Below are 15,560 nucleotides of genomic sequence, written 5' to 3'. Positions count from 1 at the left end.
ACAGCATAAGAAAGTACAGTGTAAGGATTACTGTTCTTTTTTTTTTTTTTTTTTTTTTTTTTTTTTTTTAAAGATTTTATTTATTTATTTGACAGAGAGAGATCACAAGTAGACAGAGAGGCAGGCAGAGAGAGAGGGAAGCAGGCTCGCTGCTGAGCAGAGAGCCCGATGTGGGACTCGATCCCAGGACCCTGAGATCATGACCTGAGCCGAAGGCAGCGGCTTAACCCACTGAGCCACCCAGGCGCCCAGGATTACTGTTCTTTTAAGAGAATAAATAAACCTTGTAAAAAATACTACTGACATAAGTGGGAATTTCCATACAAAGTAGACATGTCTGGGATTTTGTTAATAATAGCAAACATTTGTATAACAAGTATAAACAAGTATAATTTGTAAAAACATTTGTATAACAAGTATAAACAAGTATAATACTGTGCTTGCTGTGTGCCTATATAGTAACATTCATTAATTCATTTAGTCCAGGTGATCACACGGAGCTGGTACCATTATTATCCCCATTTACAGATGAGGAAAGTAAGGCATACACAGGCTAAGTGATAAGGTCAAGGCCATATAGCTGGTAAATTGGGATTGGACCCTACGCAGTTTGGTTCCAGTTCCATGCTCTTAATTAACTGTTGCACTGTACTATCCTTTTTCTGAAATGAGTAATCTTTTCTCAGCAAATTGTCCTATGGAGTGAGCCCTGGGAAAAGTGCTAAAGTTGAATACTTAGTTTCCTAGCACCCAAGGATAATGGTGCTACCACCATTCATCTAGCTTCCCAAGATCCTTAAATTTCCCTCCTACCTCAGGTCTCTTGTTTGTAAATCCTGCCTATTAGGTTTCCTAAATGTCTTCCAGCTTTGTCATTCTTCTCTGCTGTCACTCTTCTTGCTCACTTGATCCTGACCATCAGTATCTGACACAACAAATTCGTAGATGGTTCCTCTGCCTTCTGTGTCTCCATTTCTAGTCTTTATTCGAGGCAGATTTTTATCTAAAAATCCTTAGTGGTTATTTTTAAATGTTATTTTAAAATGTTTATTAATACCCATTCTTACAATATCAAATCCAGACTTTATCATGTCTTACAAAAACCTGTTTTATCCCCCAAGATACTTCAAGTTTATTTTTCCACCTTCAACTCTATCCATTCTCTTCTGTACTCTAAAGGGCCTTCTTCCCGGATGGCTGTCTGAATATACTGTACTCTTTTATGTCTCATTGGCCTTTATCCATGCTGTCCCCTCCATTTTGCCTGGTAAAGATTTGCTTATCCTACAAGTTCTGACTCAATCAGTAGTGTCTGTAAATCCTTCCCTAACTTATTAAGGTGGAATCATCTGTTTCCCCTGCTCCCAAAGTAGTCTGTTCCTACGTCTAATATAATATTCATCAAATTATATTATAGCTGTTGTCATTTCCTTCACCAGCCTTGGGTTATTTACATTCACATTGTTTGCCAAGTAGGTGCTCAATAAATATTTTTGAATCAGTGAATAAATATATTAAATTCTAAAAATTTTTCCCATAGGTGCTGCAGATGATTACAATAGAATTGGTTCTTCATTATATGCTTTAGGAACTCAGGATTCTACAGATATATGCAAGTAAGGATTCTGATTTAAAATAAATAAAGCAGGGGTGCCTGGGTGGCTCAGTGGGTTAAGCCGCTGCCTTCGGCTCAGGTCATGATCTCAGGGTCCTGGGATCGAGTCCCACATCGGGCTCTCTGCTCAGCAGCGAGCCTGCTTCCCTTTCTCTCTCTCTGCCTGCCTCTCTGTCTACTTGTGATCTTTCTCTGTCAAATAAATAAATAAAATCTTTAAAAAAATAAAAAATAAAATAAATAAAGCAGAAATTTCATTGGTAGCCTGAACACACAGAATATTTCCAACCCAAGAGGCATTTAGAATATCTTCTTTAATACAAACTTGGCTCAGTGTCATTTTTTCTCTACCATTTCTCTCTTTTTTAAATCTGAAAAGTAAAAATTGACTTTAATATATAATTTTAACATTTACAAAGTTTTATTTGATGAAAATTGGCTGATTTATATATGTGAGGAAGAGGGAGACAGAATTTATATCAAAATGTTCTTAGGTTTTGATGAAGTTTATTATAAATAAACGTTTTGGAATTAGAATATACTATATATATGTATATATTTCTTTGAAACCAGATTGACTTTTAAAGTAAAATGTGGTGCTGTCAGTTTATACTTTTTAAAGAGGCTGGCTATTCTAGTTTATAAGTTTAATGAATCTTAGGGCAGTCCTAGACTAACCTGATGGGAAAGTATCATACATGTTAATATAGAAATGCTCTCTGGATATTTGCTTATGTAGCTGTCCTTTATTTACTTTATCCTAGTTTTTTACATTAATCTAACCATAGTTAATTTTAGTTGCTCCTATAATATTGTTTAAATCCAACTCCTCACTGAAAAATAATCCAAACTTTTTTTTTCAATTTTAAGTGGCAAAACTATTTTCACAGTATGCCTTTTTCTAAACCACATCCTTGAACTTTTTTCTAGTATATCCTGTCTTAGTAGACATGTAAAATCCAAGGTTTTCAGCAAAACAGGATACTGTATATAACGTATTACATTAACATGCTACCTTCCCAAAGAGTTAGTCTCTAACACTTTAATAAGAAGAAAAAGTCAACCTTGCTGTGTGTTATTGGACATCAACCTGTCAAAGTAAGTTCTTTCTGGTAAAACAAAGTTCATAAAATAGTGTTTTAGCTTTTAGTAGTACTTGCCCCAATCCATTTATATCCATCACCAGTAATTACATATTATTTCACAGAATACCCTTTTAATAGTTTGGCATTGGGATTTTTTTTAGTTGGTGTCAGCATTTGAGAGATAGGCTGTTTAGTTAAAAGTGAATTCTGAGATAGAAATTGGTTATTCATTTCTGTTATTTTCTAAAACAAAGCAGCGCTGCTTGAAGATGTTTAACACAGAAGTATCAGATAACTTCAAGAGCTGCTCCAACTTTAGTTTTTTCCTTTAAAATCAGCCTCTTTGGATCTGATTGTTCTGTACTTCTAAAGCAATTTGAAGATACAGGCTTTATTTAATATTATATGGCATATTGCTAAAGAATATAAGGAAAAAGTTTTTTAATTTAAATGTATGGCTTAGAGTGCCTGGTTGGCCTAGTCAGTGGAACATGTGACTCTTGATCTTGGAGTTGTGAGTTCAAGCCCCACACTGGGTATTTGAGATTACTTTAAAAAGTACATACTACATATGGGGCATCTGGGTGGCTCAGTGGGTTAAGCCTCTGCCTTTTGCTCAGGTCATAATCTCAGGGTTCTGGGGTCGAGCCCCACATCAGGCTCTCTGCTTGGCTGGGAACCTGCTTCCCCCTCCCCCTCTACCTGCCTCTCTGCCTACTTGTGATCTCTCTCTCTCTCTCTCTCTCAAATAAATAAATAAATAAATAAATAAATAAATAAATAATTTTTTTTGAAAAAGTACATGCTAAATAAATAAAAGTATGGCTAAGAATGTTACCTTGAAATGGGAAGATTTTTTTGTGACAACAGTTTTCAAGTAATCTGTTATATGGATGGAAGTGCAGAGGTATTGAACTAAATGAAGTCTGCAGTGAATAAGACCATTAAATATTACTGTAATGAAATAAAGTTCATTATTAATACAGTTTTGGGGGCATATGTTCTGAACATTTGAAATGAAAAATCATTTCAAAGCTGACTTCTGATGAAATATTTTTCCCTTCCAGGTTTTTTCTCAAAGTTTCAGAACTGTTTGATAAAACAAGAGTAAGTACTAGAAATTAACCTTTGGGAGTCTCAATCCTTGCGTATAGTAATGTGTTACCTGTTGTGGTTGTGTTTAACTTAATTGAGAAAGATGAGCTATACTTCAGAAGGATGAAGAAACAGATTTAGATTTGAAAATTTGATTTTTTTTTTTTCAGGAAATTCATTTTTTGGTTATGGCCTTCTGGTATTTGTGTAAAAGTTCATATTCTTGATCAGAGAACATATTCATTATGAAACTATTTATTTTTATGAAGAATGATCTTTTTCTGGGACTGTGTAAGCTAGAAGAAAGTGTTAAATTCATTATGATTTTACCAAGATGATACTGTTTTTGATCCCCCATAACACTGGTTTAAAAATGAGTTGTATCAGAGCACCTGATGGTGGTTCAGTAGCTTAAGCATCTGCCTTCAAACTCAGGTCATGATCCTGGAGTCCCAGGATTGAGCCTGGTGTTGGGCTTTGCGATCAGTGGGGATTCTGCTTCTCCCACTCTATGGCCCTTCCCACTCGTGTGCTCTCTCTCTCTCTCACTTTCTCTTAAATAAATAAATAAAATCTTTCAAAAAATTAAAAAATAAAAATGAGTTGTATCAATACAAGACAAATACGCAATTGTAGAAAGGTGTAATTCATAGTAATAATGTTGACATAGTCTTGATTTTCAGGGATCAATCTTAGACACAGTAATATTTAAACACTTTGATAAAGTTGATAGAATAGTGAAAATATTTATTAGAAGTTTAAGGGTACTTGGGCACCTGGGTGGCTCAGTTGGTTAAATGACTGCCTTTGGCTCAGGTCATGATCCTGGAGTCCCAGGATCGAGTCCCCTTGGGCTCACTGCTTAGTGGGGATCCTGCTTCTCCCTCTGACCTTTCCCCTCTTGTGCTCTTTGTTTCTCTCTCTCTCTGTTCTCAAATAAATAATAAAATCTTTAAAAAAAAAAAAAAAGGGAGTGGGGAACAGGGCGCCTGGGTGGCTCAGTGGGTTAAAGCCTTTGCCTTAGGCTCCGGTCATGATCCCAGGGTTCTGGGATCGAGCCCCGCCTCGGGCTCTCTGCTTGGCAGGGAGCCTGCTTCCCTTCCTCTCTCTCTGCCCTCCTCTCTGCCTACTTGTGATCTCTGTCAAACAAACAAACAAACAAATAAATAAATATATAAGGCGGGTGGGGGGGGTTAAAGGTACTTAACTGAGAGTGGAGGTGGCTAGTCCATTGTAGAAATCTGAGTTCAGCATGACTTTGTCAGTTGAATAATGTGTAGTGAAGACAAGGAAAGGAAAGGAGACATTTTCTCACAGAGGAAAGAGTCATTAAATACATAAATGTTGTTATACTGGGGTCCATTATTCTGCTTTGGTTATTTGTACCAATGAGCATTTTCTGGGAAAATATCATTGATTTCTGTGTGTTTACATCAAAAGAACAGATTTATTACAAAATATTTTTATGTGTCAGTAAATGTGCAAGTAGATGCCAAAAGGATTTAGATGTGCAAGAGATTTATTGGGAAGAACAAAGAGGAAGGAGCAGGATAGACACGAAGAGCCTTTAGACCATAATGCTGGTCTATACCTGTGAAAGGAGAGGGCAGAGGAAGAAGGGACTGGGTAGGATGAATTTCAGATCATAGCATAGTTCTAAGAAAGTTTTGTCCAGGTGAGCCCAAGTGGCTCATTAGAGGGACTGCTGTGTCAGGCAGGACAGGCTGGCACTGCTGCCCTGTGCTCTGTCATTGGGTGCAGGGGAGGATGCATCAGAACCTTGGGATGCATATTGTTTTGGATCTAGAGAGATTGCCATTGGGACTCTGAACCATATATGATCCTTGCAGCAAGCAGTTGCTCTTGAAGGAGATCTAGGTGGCACGCTGCCGTAGCCACAAGTCTTTATTTCTTTTAGTGTTTTTGTGGTGGTCTGGTTTTTTTGCTGTGTAACAAACCATCCTAAAATCGGGAGCTTAAAACAACAACTTTTTATTATGCTAATGAAGTCTTTGGGTCAAGAATTCAGAAAAGACAGAGCAGAGATAGCTTGCCTCTGCTCCATGATGTCTGGGGCCTCAACAGGGAACATATGAAGGCTAGGGACTGGAATGAGCCGAAGGCTCTTTCAGATGTCTGGGGGGTGATGCTGGGTCTCAGCTGAGACTTCAGCATGGGCTGTTGGCTAAAACACCTGCATGTTGCTTATCCATGGAGCTGCTTAGGCTTCCTCACAATATGGTGGCTAGGTTCCAAAAACAAACATTCCAAAAGATAGGAAGCAGAAATTGCTAGTTTCATTAAGGCCTGGAAACTGACACAGCCTTACTTCTGTATTGGTCAGTAAGTCTTAGGGCCTAGGTTCAAGGGGAGAGGATATATACCCTACTTTTTTTTTTTTTTTTTTAAGATTTTTTATTTTATTTCTTTGACAGAGAGAGATCACAAGTAGACAGAGAGGCAGGCAGAGAGAGAGAGGGAAGCAGGCTCCCTGCTGAGCAGAGAACCCAATGCGGGACTCGATCCCAGGACCTGAGATCATGACCTGAGCCGAAGGCAGCGGCTTAACCCACTGAGCCACCCAGGCGCCCCTATACCCTACTTCTTAATAGAAGGAGAGGAGCCATATTTAAAATCACGTGACATCCGACTAACATGTTACCTAGATTTATATAAATCCGTTTATCTAAATTTATCTAACTCAATTTTTAGTATACTTTGTGCATTTATCTGTTAGATTAAAAAGTTTCAAAGTTTGGGGCGCCTGGGTGGCTCAGTGGGTTAAAGCCTCTGCCTTCAGCTCAGGTCATGATCCCAGGGTACTGGGATCGAGCCCCACATCGGGCTCTGAGCTCAGCGGGGAGCCTGCTTCCCCCTGGCCCCTGCCTGCCTCTCTGCCTACTTCTGATCTCTGTCTGTCAAATAAATAAATAAACTCTTAAAAAAAAAAGTTTCCAAGTTTATTTCTCTATTATAAAGGAATATTTCTTTTTTTTAATAAATAAGTCATTGATTTTTGTTTTTTGTTTTGTTTTAAAGATTTTATTTATTTATTTGACAGACAGAGATCACAAATAGGCAGAGAAACAGGCAGAGAAGCAGGCAGAGATGGGGGGGAAGCAGGCTTCCCTGCAGTGGGTTAAAACCTCGCCTTCAGCTCAGGTCATGATCCCAGGGTCCTGGGATCAAGCCCTATGTCGGGCTCTCTGTTCAGAGGGGAACCTGCTTCTCCCTCTCTCTCTGCCTACCTCTGCCTACTTCGGACCTCTGTCTGTCAAATAAATAAATTAAATCTTAAAAAAAAAAAGAAGAAGAATACAAAGAATTCCTGTACATGTGTCACCCAGATTTCCTGGATGATTAACATTTTCTGCATTGCTTAAAGTGCTTTTTCAAACCCTAAAGTCCATATTCATTTTTTTCTACCCTTTGTGCATATCTGTTTTTTTAAAAAGATGAGAATTAATTTTAATATAGTCAAGGGGTGCCTGGGTGGCTCTGTTGGTTGAAGGCCTGCCTTTGGTTTAAGTCGTGATGTGTGATATCAGGGCCCAGGGATCAGGCCCCACAGCAGGCTTCTTGCTCAGTGGGAAACCTGCTTCTCCCTCTCTCTCTGCCACTTCTCACCACTCAAGTTCTCTCTCTCCCTCTCTATCTCAAATAAATGTTAAAAACACTTTAAAAAGAATTTAATACAGTCAATATAATTATCGATGATCTCCCCTTAATATCATCAAATATTGAGTATATTGATGCAGATGGCTTTTTATAGTGGAGTTCATTTGAATTAGGGTTCAAACAAGGTCCCTATTTTGTATTTGGTTGACATAACGCATCTTTTTTTATTTTCTGTCTTCAAACTGAATTGAATAGTTTAATCTTTTTAGTCTAACACGGCTGCTTCCCATTTTATCCCAGTTCAAACTAACCACATCTGTTTATTACTCTTTCATGTCTTCACGCACATTTTGTTATGTTTTGACTGTTTTCTGGTTGTTATCAGTAGGAAGATTGATTTGAATTTCCTAGTCTTCCTTCACTTTTTTTGGAGAGGGGAGGGGCAGAGGGAGAGGAAGAGAGAATCTTAAGCAGACTACACATGCATAGTGGAGCCCAGCATGGGCTCAATCTCAGTGACCCTGAGATCATGACCTGAGCCAAAATCAAGAATCAAGAGACTCAGCCACCCAGGAGACCCATCCTTTATCACTTTAAAATCACATATACATATCACTGAAATGATGTAACAAGAAAGAAATATGAGTGATGCTGAAAGATGATACTGAAACTCATTATTGCCAAGAACTTGAGTCAAATATAGAGTTCTTCCATAAATTCACTAATCTCATTTGATTTCATTCTTTTTTCTGTTCATTTTTTGTCAGAGTCCTGAAGTAAAGTAATAGACTAGTAGAAAGGAGAAAGCAGGGAGATTTAGGTTAAATAGGAATGGATAATGGATACTATAGTTATTTTTAACTTTGATTTTTTTTTAGAGTAATTAAAGAAAACATTGGCTGTAGAATATAACTGCTGTTAAATGCTGGATTTCCCCCCCTCTTTTTCAGAAAATAGAAGCACGAGTGTCTGCTGATGAAGACCTCAAACTTTCCGACCTTTTAAAATATTACTTAAGGGAATCTCAAGCTGCTAAGGTAATTTGATTGTTTATTGTTTTTTAAAATGGACTGTTTTACAAAAAGCCATCTCTTTACAAAAAGCCAACCTCTTTAGAGGTTGTTAGACTTAAGATTGTTAATGATTATCTCTTGATTTTAAATTAGATTTTCAAGTGTGAATTTTTTGCTGCCCTTTTACAAATTGTTGGTCAAGGATCCCCACATAAAAGTTTAATCTGTAAACTTCTGATATAGTATAATCTAAAACTTTTTTTTAATGAATTTGGTGTATTCATTTGGGTAAGATGCCTACAAAACAAAAAGTAAAATCCCCAAATAACAGTCTCTATAGCTAAAGGACTCCTAAGTCCTTTGTTGTGAGTGAGAGAACTGTAAAACCAGGGTATGTTTTATTTTAAGGCAACTCAAATTTCCTTTTGGAAGTCTGTCTATGTTCAAGACTAAAACTCTTAACTAATTAAAAAAAATGTCTAACAGAAACATCTGAAAAAGCACTAAAAACTTAGTGGCTCAGATATTCTTAATTCGGGGTGCCTGAGTGCCTCAGTCAGTTCAGCATCTGCCTTCGTTCAGCTTAGGTCATGATCCCTTGGTCCTGGAATCAAGCCCCACGTGAGGCTCTCTGCTCAGCTGGAGCCTGCTGCTTCCTCTCCCTCTGCTGCTCCCCATGCTTATACTCTCTTGCTCTCACATAAACAAATAAAATCTTAAAGAAAAAATAAAAAGAGGCTGGGGCACCTGGGTGGCTAAGTAGGTTGGGTGTCTTGCTTTCGGCTCAGGTCCTGGGATTGAGCCCCATGTCGGGATCTCTGCTTAGCGGGAGCCTGATTTTCCCTCTCCCTGCCACTCCCTGTGCTTGTACTCTCTGTCTCTGTCGAATAAATAAATAAAATCTTGGGGGGAAAAAGACACTCTAAATTCAGTGTTAATTTATGAATTGATATATTGTACAAAAAATTCCCATGTGATCAGTGGTGCTTTTAACACCAGTTTTTCATTCCTTATCAGGTTATAAATAACCCTTGGGGCACTCGGCTGGCTGATCATGCAGCTCTTGATCTCAGGGTCTTGAGTTCAAGCCCCGCGTTGAGCATAGAGCTTACTTAAAAAAAATTATAGGAGTGCCTGGCTGGCTCAGTTGGAAGAGCATATGATTCTTGATCTTGGGATCATGAGTGCAGTCATCATGCTAAGTGAAGAGATTTCTTAAGGGGTGCCTGGGTGGCTCAGTCGTTATACGTCTACCTTCGGCTTGGGTCATTGTCTCAGGGTCCTGGGATCAAGCCCCTCATCGAAAGTCATGCTCAACCAACTGAGCCACCCAGATGTCCCTTAATGAGAATTTGACTAAAATGAAAAATTCTTTTTTTTTTTTTAAGATTTTATTTATTTATTTAATGGAGAGAGAGCATAAGCAGGGGGAGCAGCAGAGGGAAAGGGAGAAGCAGACTTCCCGCTGAGCAGGGAGCCCGATGTGGGGCTCGATCCCAGGACCCTGGGGTCATCTCCTGAGCTGAAGGCAGACACTTAACAACTGAACCACCCAGGCACCCCTAAAATGAAAAATTCTGACAAAAATTATAGTAACTAGAACTTTCATACCCTATTAGTTGGAATATGGTAACAATATTTTGGATAAGTTTTATAGTTTCTTAAAAAATTAAACATACATCTGTGGTCCAGTCCTTCTAATCCTGGGTATTTGAGAGCATGTGTTCCCGCAGATGTTCACAGCAGCTTTATTTGTAATAGCCAAAAACTGCAACAGCCTGAATGTCTGTCTACCAACAGCTGAATGGATAAAGAAATTGTGGGTATATATACAGTGGAATCCTACTCAGCGGTAAAAAGGAATGAACCATGGAAACATGCAACAATATGGATGAATCTCAGAATAATTTTGCTGAGTAAAAGAAGCGAAACAATAAAGATCATGGTTTACACTAGAGCTCACTCTTAGTGTTACATATTCTTTTTTGTTTGGAGGAATGTGTAATGATCCTTATCTACCATTATAAGCATCACCATTATAAGTATCATACAGAATAGTTTTCACTGCCCCAAAACTCCTCTCCGCTCCATCTATTCGTCCTCTTTCCCCTTAATTTTTTAATGTTGATTTTTTTTTTACCATCTCCATAGATTAGCCTCTTCAAGAGTGTCGTATAGTAGGGTCTTCTCACATTGACCACTTCTTATTTATTTATTTACTTAAGACAGAGCAAATATGTGAGCACAAACTGGGGGCGAGGCAGACTGAGAGGGAGAAACAGACTCTCTGCTGAGCAGGGAACCCTAGGTGGGGCTCAATCCCAGGACCCCAGGATCATGACTTGAGGCAAACGTAAACCAACTGAGCCACGCAGGCACCCAATCAATTGATTCTTAACAAAGGTCCTAAGACAGTTTTCGGGGTGGGGGGGGGGAATAGACTTTTCAATAAATGATACTGTGTCATCTGAATAGTCACATGAAAATAAAGCTAGACCCCTTCCTCATACTATGTATAAAAATTTGCTCAAAATTGATCAAAGACCTGGGGCGCCTGGGTGGCTCAGTGGGTTAAGCCTCTGCCTTCGGCTCAGGTCATGATCTCAGGATCCTGGGATTGAGCCCCGCATCGGGCTCTCTGCTTCTGCCTCCTTGTGCTCTCTCTCTGTCTAACAAATAAATCTTTAAAAAAAAAAAAAAATTGGGGCGCCTGGGTGGCTCGGTGGATTAAGCCGCTGCCTTCGGCTCGGGTCATGATCTCGGGGTCCTGGGATCGAGCCCCGCATCGGGCTCTCTGCTCCACAGGGAGCCTGCTTCCTCCTCTCTCTCTGCCTGCCTCTCTGCCTACTTGTGATCTCTCTCTGTCAAATAAATAAATAAAATCTTAAAAAAAAAAAAAAAATTGATCAAAGACCTAAACATAACAACTGTAATATTTTTAGAAAAAAACAAATGTTGATCCTGTGACTTCTGATTGGACATTGGTTTCAATGTCACTTGAAATATGGATATGACACCAGGAGCACAGGAACCAAAGGAAAAATAATAAATTGGATGAACTTTATTAAAATTAAAAACTTGTGTGTGTTAAAGTACACCATGAAGAGAAATGGAAAGACAACCCATAGACTGGGAGAAAATATTTGCAAATCATACAAGTCCCTAATTAAGCAACTGGTATCCAGAAAATATGAAGAACTCTTAATACTCAGTAAAAAGACAAATAGCCCAATTGAAAAATAGGCAAAGGACTTGAATAATCCTTTCTCCAAAGAAAACATACAGCCAGCCAGTGAATTCGTGAAAAGATGCTCAACGACAATAGCTATCAGGGAAATGCAAATCAAAACCACAGCGAGGGATACCTGGCCAGCTTAATAGGTAGAACGTGCGACTCCTGATCTTGGGGTTGTAAGTTCGAGCCCCACATTGGGTATAGAGATTACTTAAAAAATAAAATCTTTACGAACAAAACAAAACCACATTGAGATACCATATCACACCCAATAGGTGGCTTTAATCAAAAGGACAGATAAGTATTGCCAAGGATGTGGAGAAATTGAGAGCCCTCGTGAAGAGTCATTGGAGTGTAAAGTGGTGCAGCTGCTTTAGAAAAGTCTGGCAGTTTCTCAAAAGGTTCAACATACAATTACCAAGTGACCCAGCAATTCCACTCCTAAGTAATGAGATATGAAAGAGAAAGGAAAACATGTTCAAAACAGCATTATTCATAATGGGCAAAATGTGGAAACAAACCAAATGTCTTATCGATTGATAAGTGGATAAATCAGTGTGGTATTTCCATACAATGATATATTATTTAGCAATAAAAGGAATGAAGTACTGGTTCACACAAAAACATGAATGAACTTGAAACTTTATGCTAAATAAAACCAGACAGAAAAGGCCACATATTATATAATTCCTTTTTTTTTTTTTTTTTTTTAATGAAATGTCCAGAACAGGCAAATGTATAGAGACAGCAAATTGTGGTGGGGGGTGAGGGGTGCATGAGAGGAAATGAAGAATGACTGCTGATGAATATGGAGTTTCCTTTTGGGTGACAAAATTGTTTTAAAATTGATTATAGTAATGGTTAAACAATTCTGTGAGCATGCTAAAAACCGTTGAATTGGCACTTTGAATGAGTTACGTGTATGTGAATTTATCTCAGTAAAGCTGTTATAAAACCAGTTGAAAAGGGGCACCTGGGTGGCTCAGTGGGTTAGAGCCTCTGCCTTCAGCTCAGGTCATGATCGCAGGGTCCTGGGATCGAGCCCTGCATCGGGCTCTCTGCTCAGTGGGGAGCCTGCTTCCTCCTCTCTCTCTGCCTGCTTCTCTGCCTACTTGTGATCTCTGTCAAATAAATAAATAAAATATTAAAAAAAAAAAAACAGTTGAGAAGAGTAGCTGGCATGTGTGGTATTCATGGTTTAAGTGTTTGCTCTGATGATGGTGGTTGCGGGTAACTATTAGAAACATGCAGCGTATATTACTGTGAAACATTCTGTTTTATAGGATCTCCTCTATCGAAGATCTAGGTCACTAGTGGATTATGAAAATGCTAATAAAGCACTGGATAAAGCAAGAGCAAAAAATAAAGATGTTCTGCAGGCTGAAACCTCCCAACAATTATGTTGTCAGAAATTTGAAAAAATATCTGAATCTGCAAAACAAGGTACTGTTACCTTACACTTTAATTATAAGGTAAGAAACTATTATGTGGGTTAAATAGTTAATCCTAATTTCTTTTGTTCACAGAACTTATAGATTTTAAGACAAGAAGAGTTGCTGCATTCAGAAAAAATTTAGTGGAACTGGCAGAGTTAGAACTGAAGCATGCAAAGGTATTGTCATGTTAAAGTTTTAATAATTTAAGTGACTTATAATTTAGAAATGAGTCCATTATGTGGTACCTGGCTGGTTTAGTTGGGAGAGTATGTGAATCTTGATCTCAGGTTCATGAGTTTGAGCCCCATGTTGGACGTGGAGATTACTTTAAAAAAAAAAAAGAAGGAAGTGAATCCATTATGGAATGCTAATGATTCTTTAATGTTAGTTTCCTTCTACAGGCATACTGTAAGAAATATTCCTGAATTAGAATTAATTACAATTGGATTATAATTTTTTTAAATATTTTATTTATTTATTTATTTGACAGACAGATATTACAAGTAGGCAGAGAGGCAGGTAGAGAGAGAGAGGAGGAAGCAGGCTCCCTGCCAAGCAGAGAGCCCGATGTGGGACTCGATCCCAGCACCCTGGGATCATGACCTGAGCTGAAGGTAGAGGCTTTAACCCACTGAGCCACCCAGGTGCCCTGGATTATAATTTTTTAAAAGATTTTATTTATTATTTATTTCACAGGCAGAGATCACAAGTAGGCAGAGAGGCAGGCAGAGAGAGAGGAAGGGAAGCAGGCTCCCTGCTGAGCAGAGTCCGGCACAGGGCTTGATCCCAGGACCCTGGGATTATGACCTGAGTCAAAGGCAGAGGCTTTAACCCACTGAGCCACCCAAGTGCCCAATTTTTGAAGGTTATTTTACTGCTTCAGAATAACGTGGTTTTAGGAAATATCCTTCTTCCAGAGTTTTTTATGGTGTTTGTTTACTTCAAATTAATCCCTTTCTTGTAGTTAATAGGAAGATAAAGCTTCGGGGATGCCAGGATGGCTCAGTTGGTTGAGCGTCCAAATCTTGGTTTTGGCTTAGGTGATCATCTTAGAGTTGTGGAATCGAGCCCTGCATTGGCTCCAGGCTTAACGTGAAGTCCACTTAGGATTCTCTCTCCCTCCCACTCGTGTTCTCTCTCTGTCTCTGTCTCTATCTCTAAAATAATAAATAAATCTCTTTTGTTTGTTTTTTTAAGGATAAAGGTTGGTCCAAACCTTACAGTAATTTTAAAACTTGAGAATCTTAGGGGCGCCTGGGTGGCTCAGTGGTTTAAGCTTCTGCCTTCAGCTCAGGTCATGGTCTCAGGGTCCTGGGATGGAGCCCCACATCAGGCTCTCTGCTCGGCAGGGAGCCTGCTTCCCCCGCCTCCTGCCCCTCCACCTGCCTCTCTGCCTCCTTGTGATCTCTGTCTGTCAAATAAATAAATAAAATCTTAAAAAAAAAAAACCAAACTTGAGAATCTTAGAATTGAGAGGGATTTTACAAGTCATCTAATTCAAACAAGAATAATATCTACAGTTTCTCTAAATGGTCAGCTCTGCAAGACTCTAGTACCTAATATGGACTAGCTTTAAAAAAAATAATAATAAAAAAAAAATTTAGGGGCATCTGGGTAGCGCAGTCATTTGGCCGTCCAACTCTTGGTTTTGGCTTCCATCATGATCTCAGGGTTGTGAGATCAAGCCCTGAGGTGGGCTCTGTGCTCAGTGTGGAGTCTGCTTGGGATTCTCTCTTCCTCTCCCTCTGCCCCACCCCTGCTCTCTTACTCTCTCAAATAAATAAGTCCTTAAAAAAAAAACTTAATTTACTTAACATATGCTGTCTTCAGTCAGAGGGATGGAAAACTAAAAGCATATTCAAAATTCCTCGAACTATAAGTACTAAATTTAAATCAACTTTTAAGTGTTTATTTTTGATATATTTATAGCATTTACCCTTTGAAAGTCATTAAAAAGTTTAAAACTGCACCAAGAGTTTTGGGACACCACATAATGAACATGAACATAAATCTGATTCTGTGTAAACTTTGACAAATTGGTCAGTTTTGTCATCTAAAATAAGAAAGATAAGTTTAATTTCTTTTATAGCTTACCCTCAAATATTTAAATAGTTTATATTCTGAATATATATTGTCTCCTCCAGGCTAGACATCGTTGGGCTAAATATTTTTATCTCCTACATTTCAATAAGCTCTTTATGTTATTGCCCTCCTGTCATTGCTGCTTTAAAACATTACACTGGGGGGCCCTCCTAGGTGGCTCAGTGGGTTAAAGCCTTTGCCTTCGGCTCGGGTCATGATCCCAGTATCCTGGGATCGAGCCCCGCGTCGGGCTCTCTGCTCAGCAGGGAGCCTGCTTCCCCCTCACCCCCTGCCACCGGTCTCTGCCTGCCTTTCTGCCTACTTGTGATCTCTGTCTGTCAAATAAATAAATAAAATCCTAAAAAATGTATATTACACTGG

The 15,560-nt window shown here is 38.8% G+C and overlaps 1 protein-coding gene across 3 annotated transcripts in view; it reads left to right on the top strand.

Moving 5' to 3' along the window:
* Positions 1 to 15,560, top strand: part of SNX6 (sorting nexin 6) — a 60,752-nt gene that overhangs the window by 37,949 nt on the left and 7,243 nt on the right. For 2 of the 3 annotated variants that reach the window (XM_046008844.1, XM_046008841.1), the window contains 5 exons: positions 1,541 to 1,616; positions 3,768 to 3,807; positions 8,364 to 8,450; positions 12,945 to 13,104; positions 13,188 to 13,273. In XM_046008844.1, the coding sequence (XP_045864800.1) occupies positions 1,541 to 1,616; positions 3,768 to 3,807; positions 8,364 to 8,450; positions 12,945 to 13,104; positions 13,188 to 13,273 (449 nt within the window). Of the gene's footprint in view, positions 1 to 1,540; positions 1,617 to 3,767; positions 3,808 to 8,363; positions 8,451 to 12,944; positions 13,134 to 13,187; positions 13,274 to 15,560 lie in introns of all 3 variants that reach the window. The other variant, XM_046008843.1, reaches the window with a different exon arrangement.

This window comes from Meles meles, chromosome 6, assembly GCF_922984935.1.
Source record: "Meles meles chromosome 6, mMelMel3.1 paternal haplotype, whole genome shotgun sequence".
Taxonomy (NCBI): Eukaryota; Metazoa; Chordata; class Mammalia; order Carnivora; family Mustelidae; genus Meles; species Meles meles.
The sequence above is the reverse complement of the archived record's forward strand: the minus strand, read 5'-3'. Positions and strand labels throughout refer to the sequence as shown.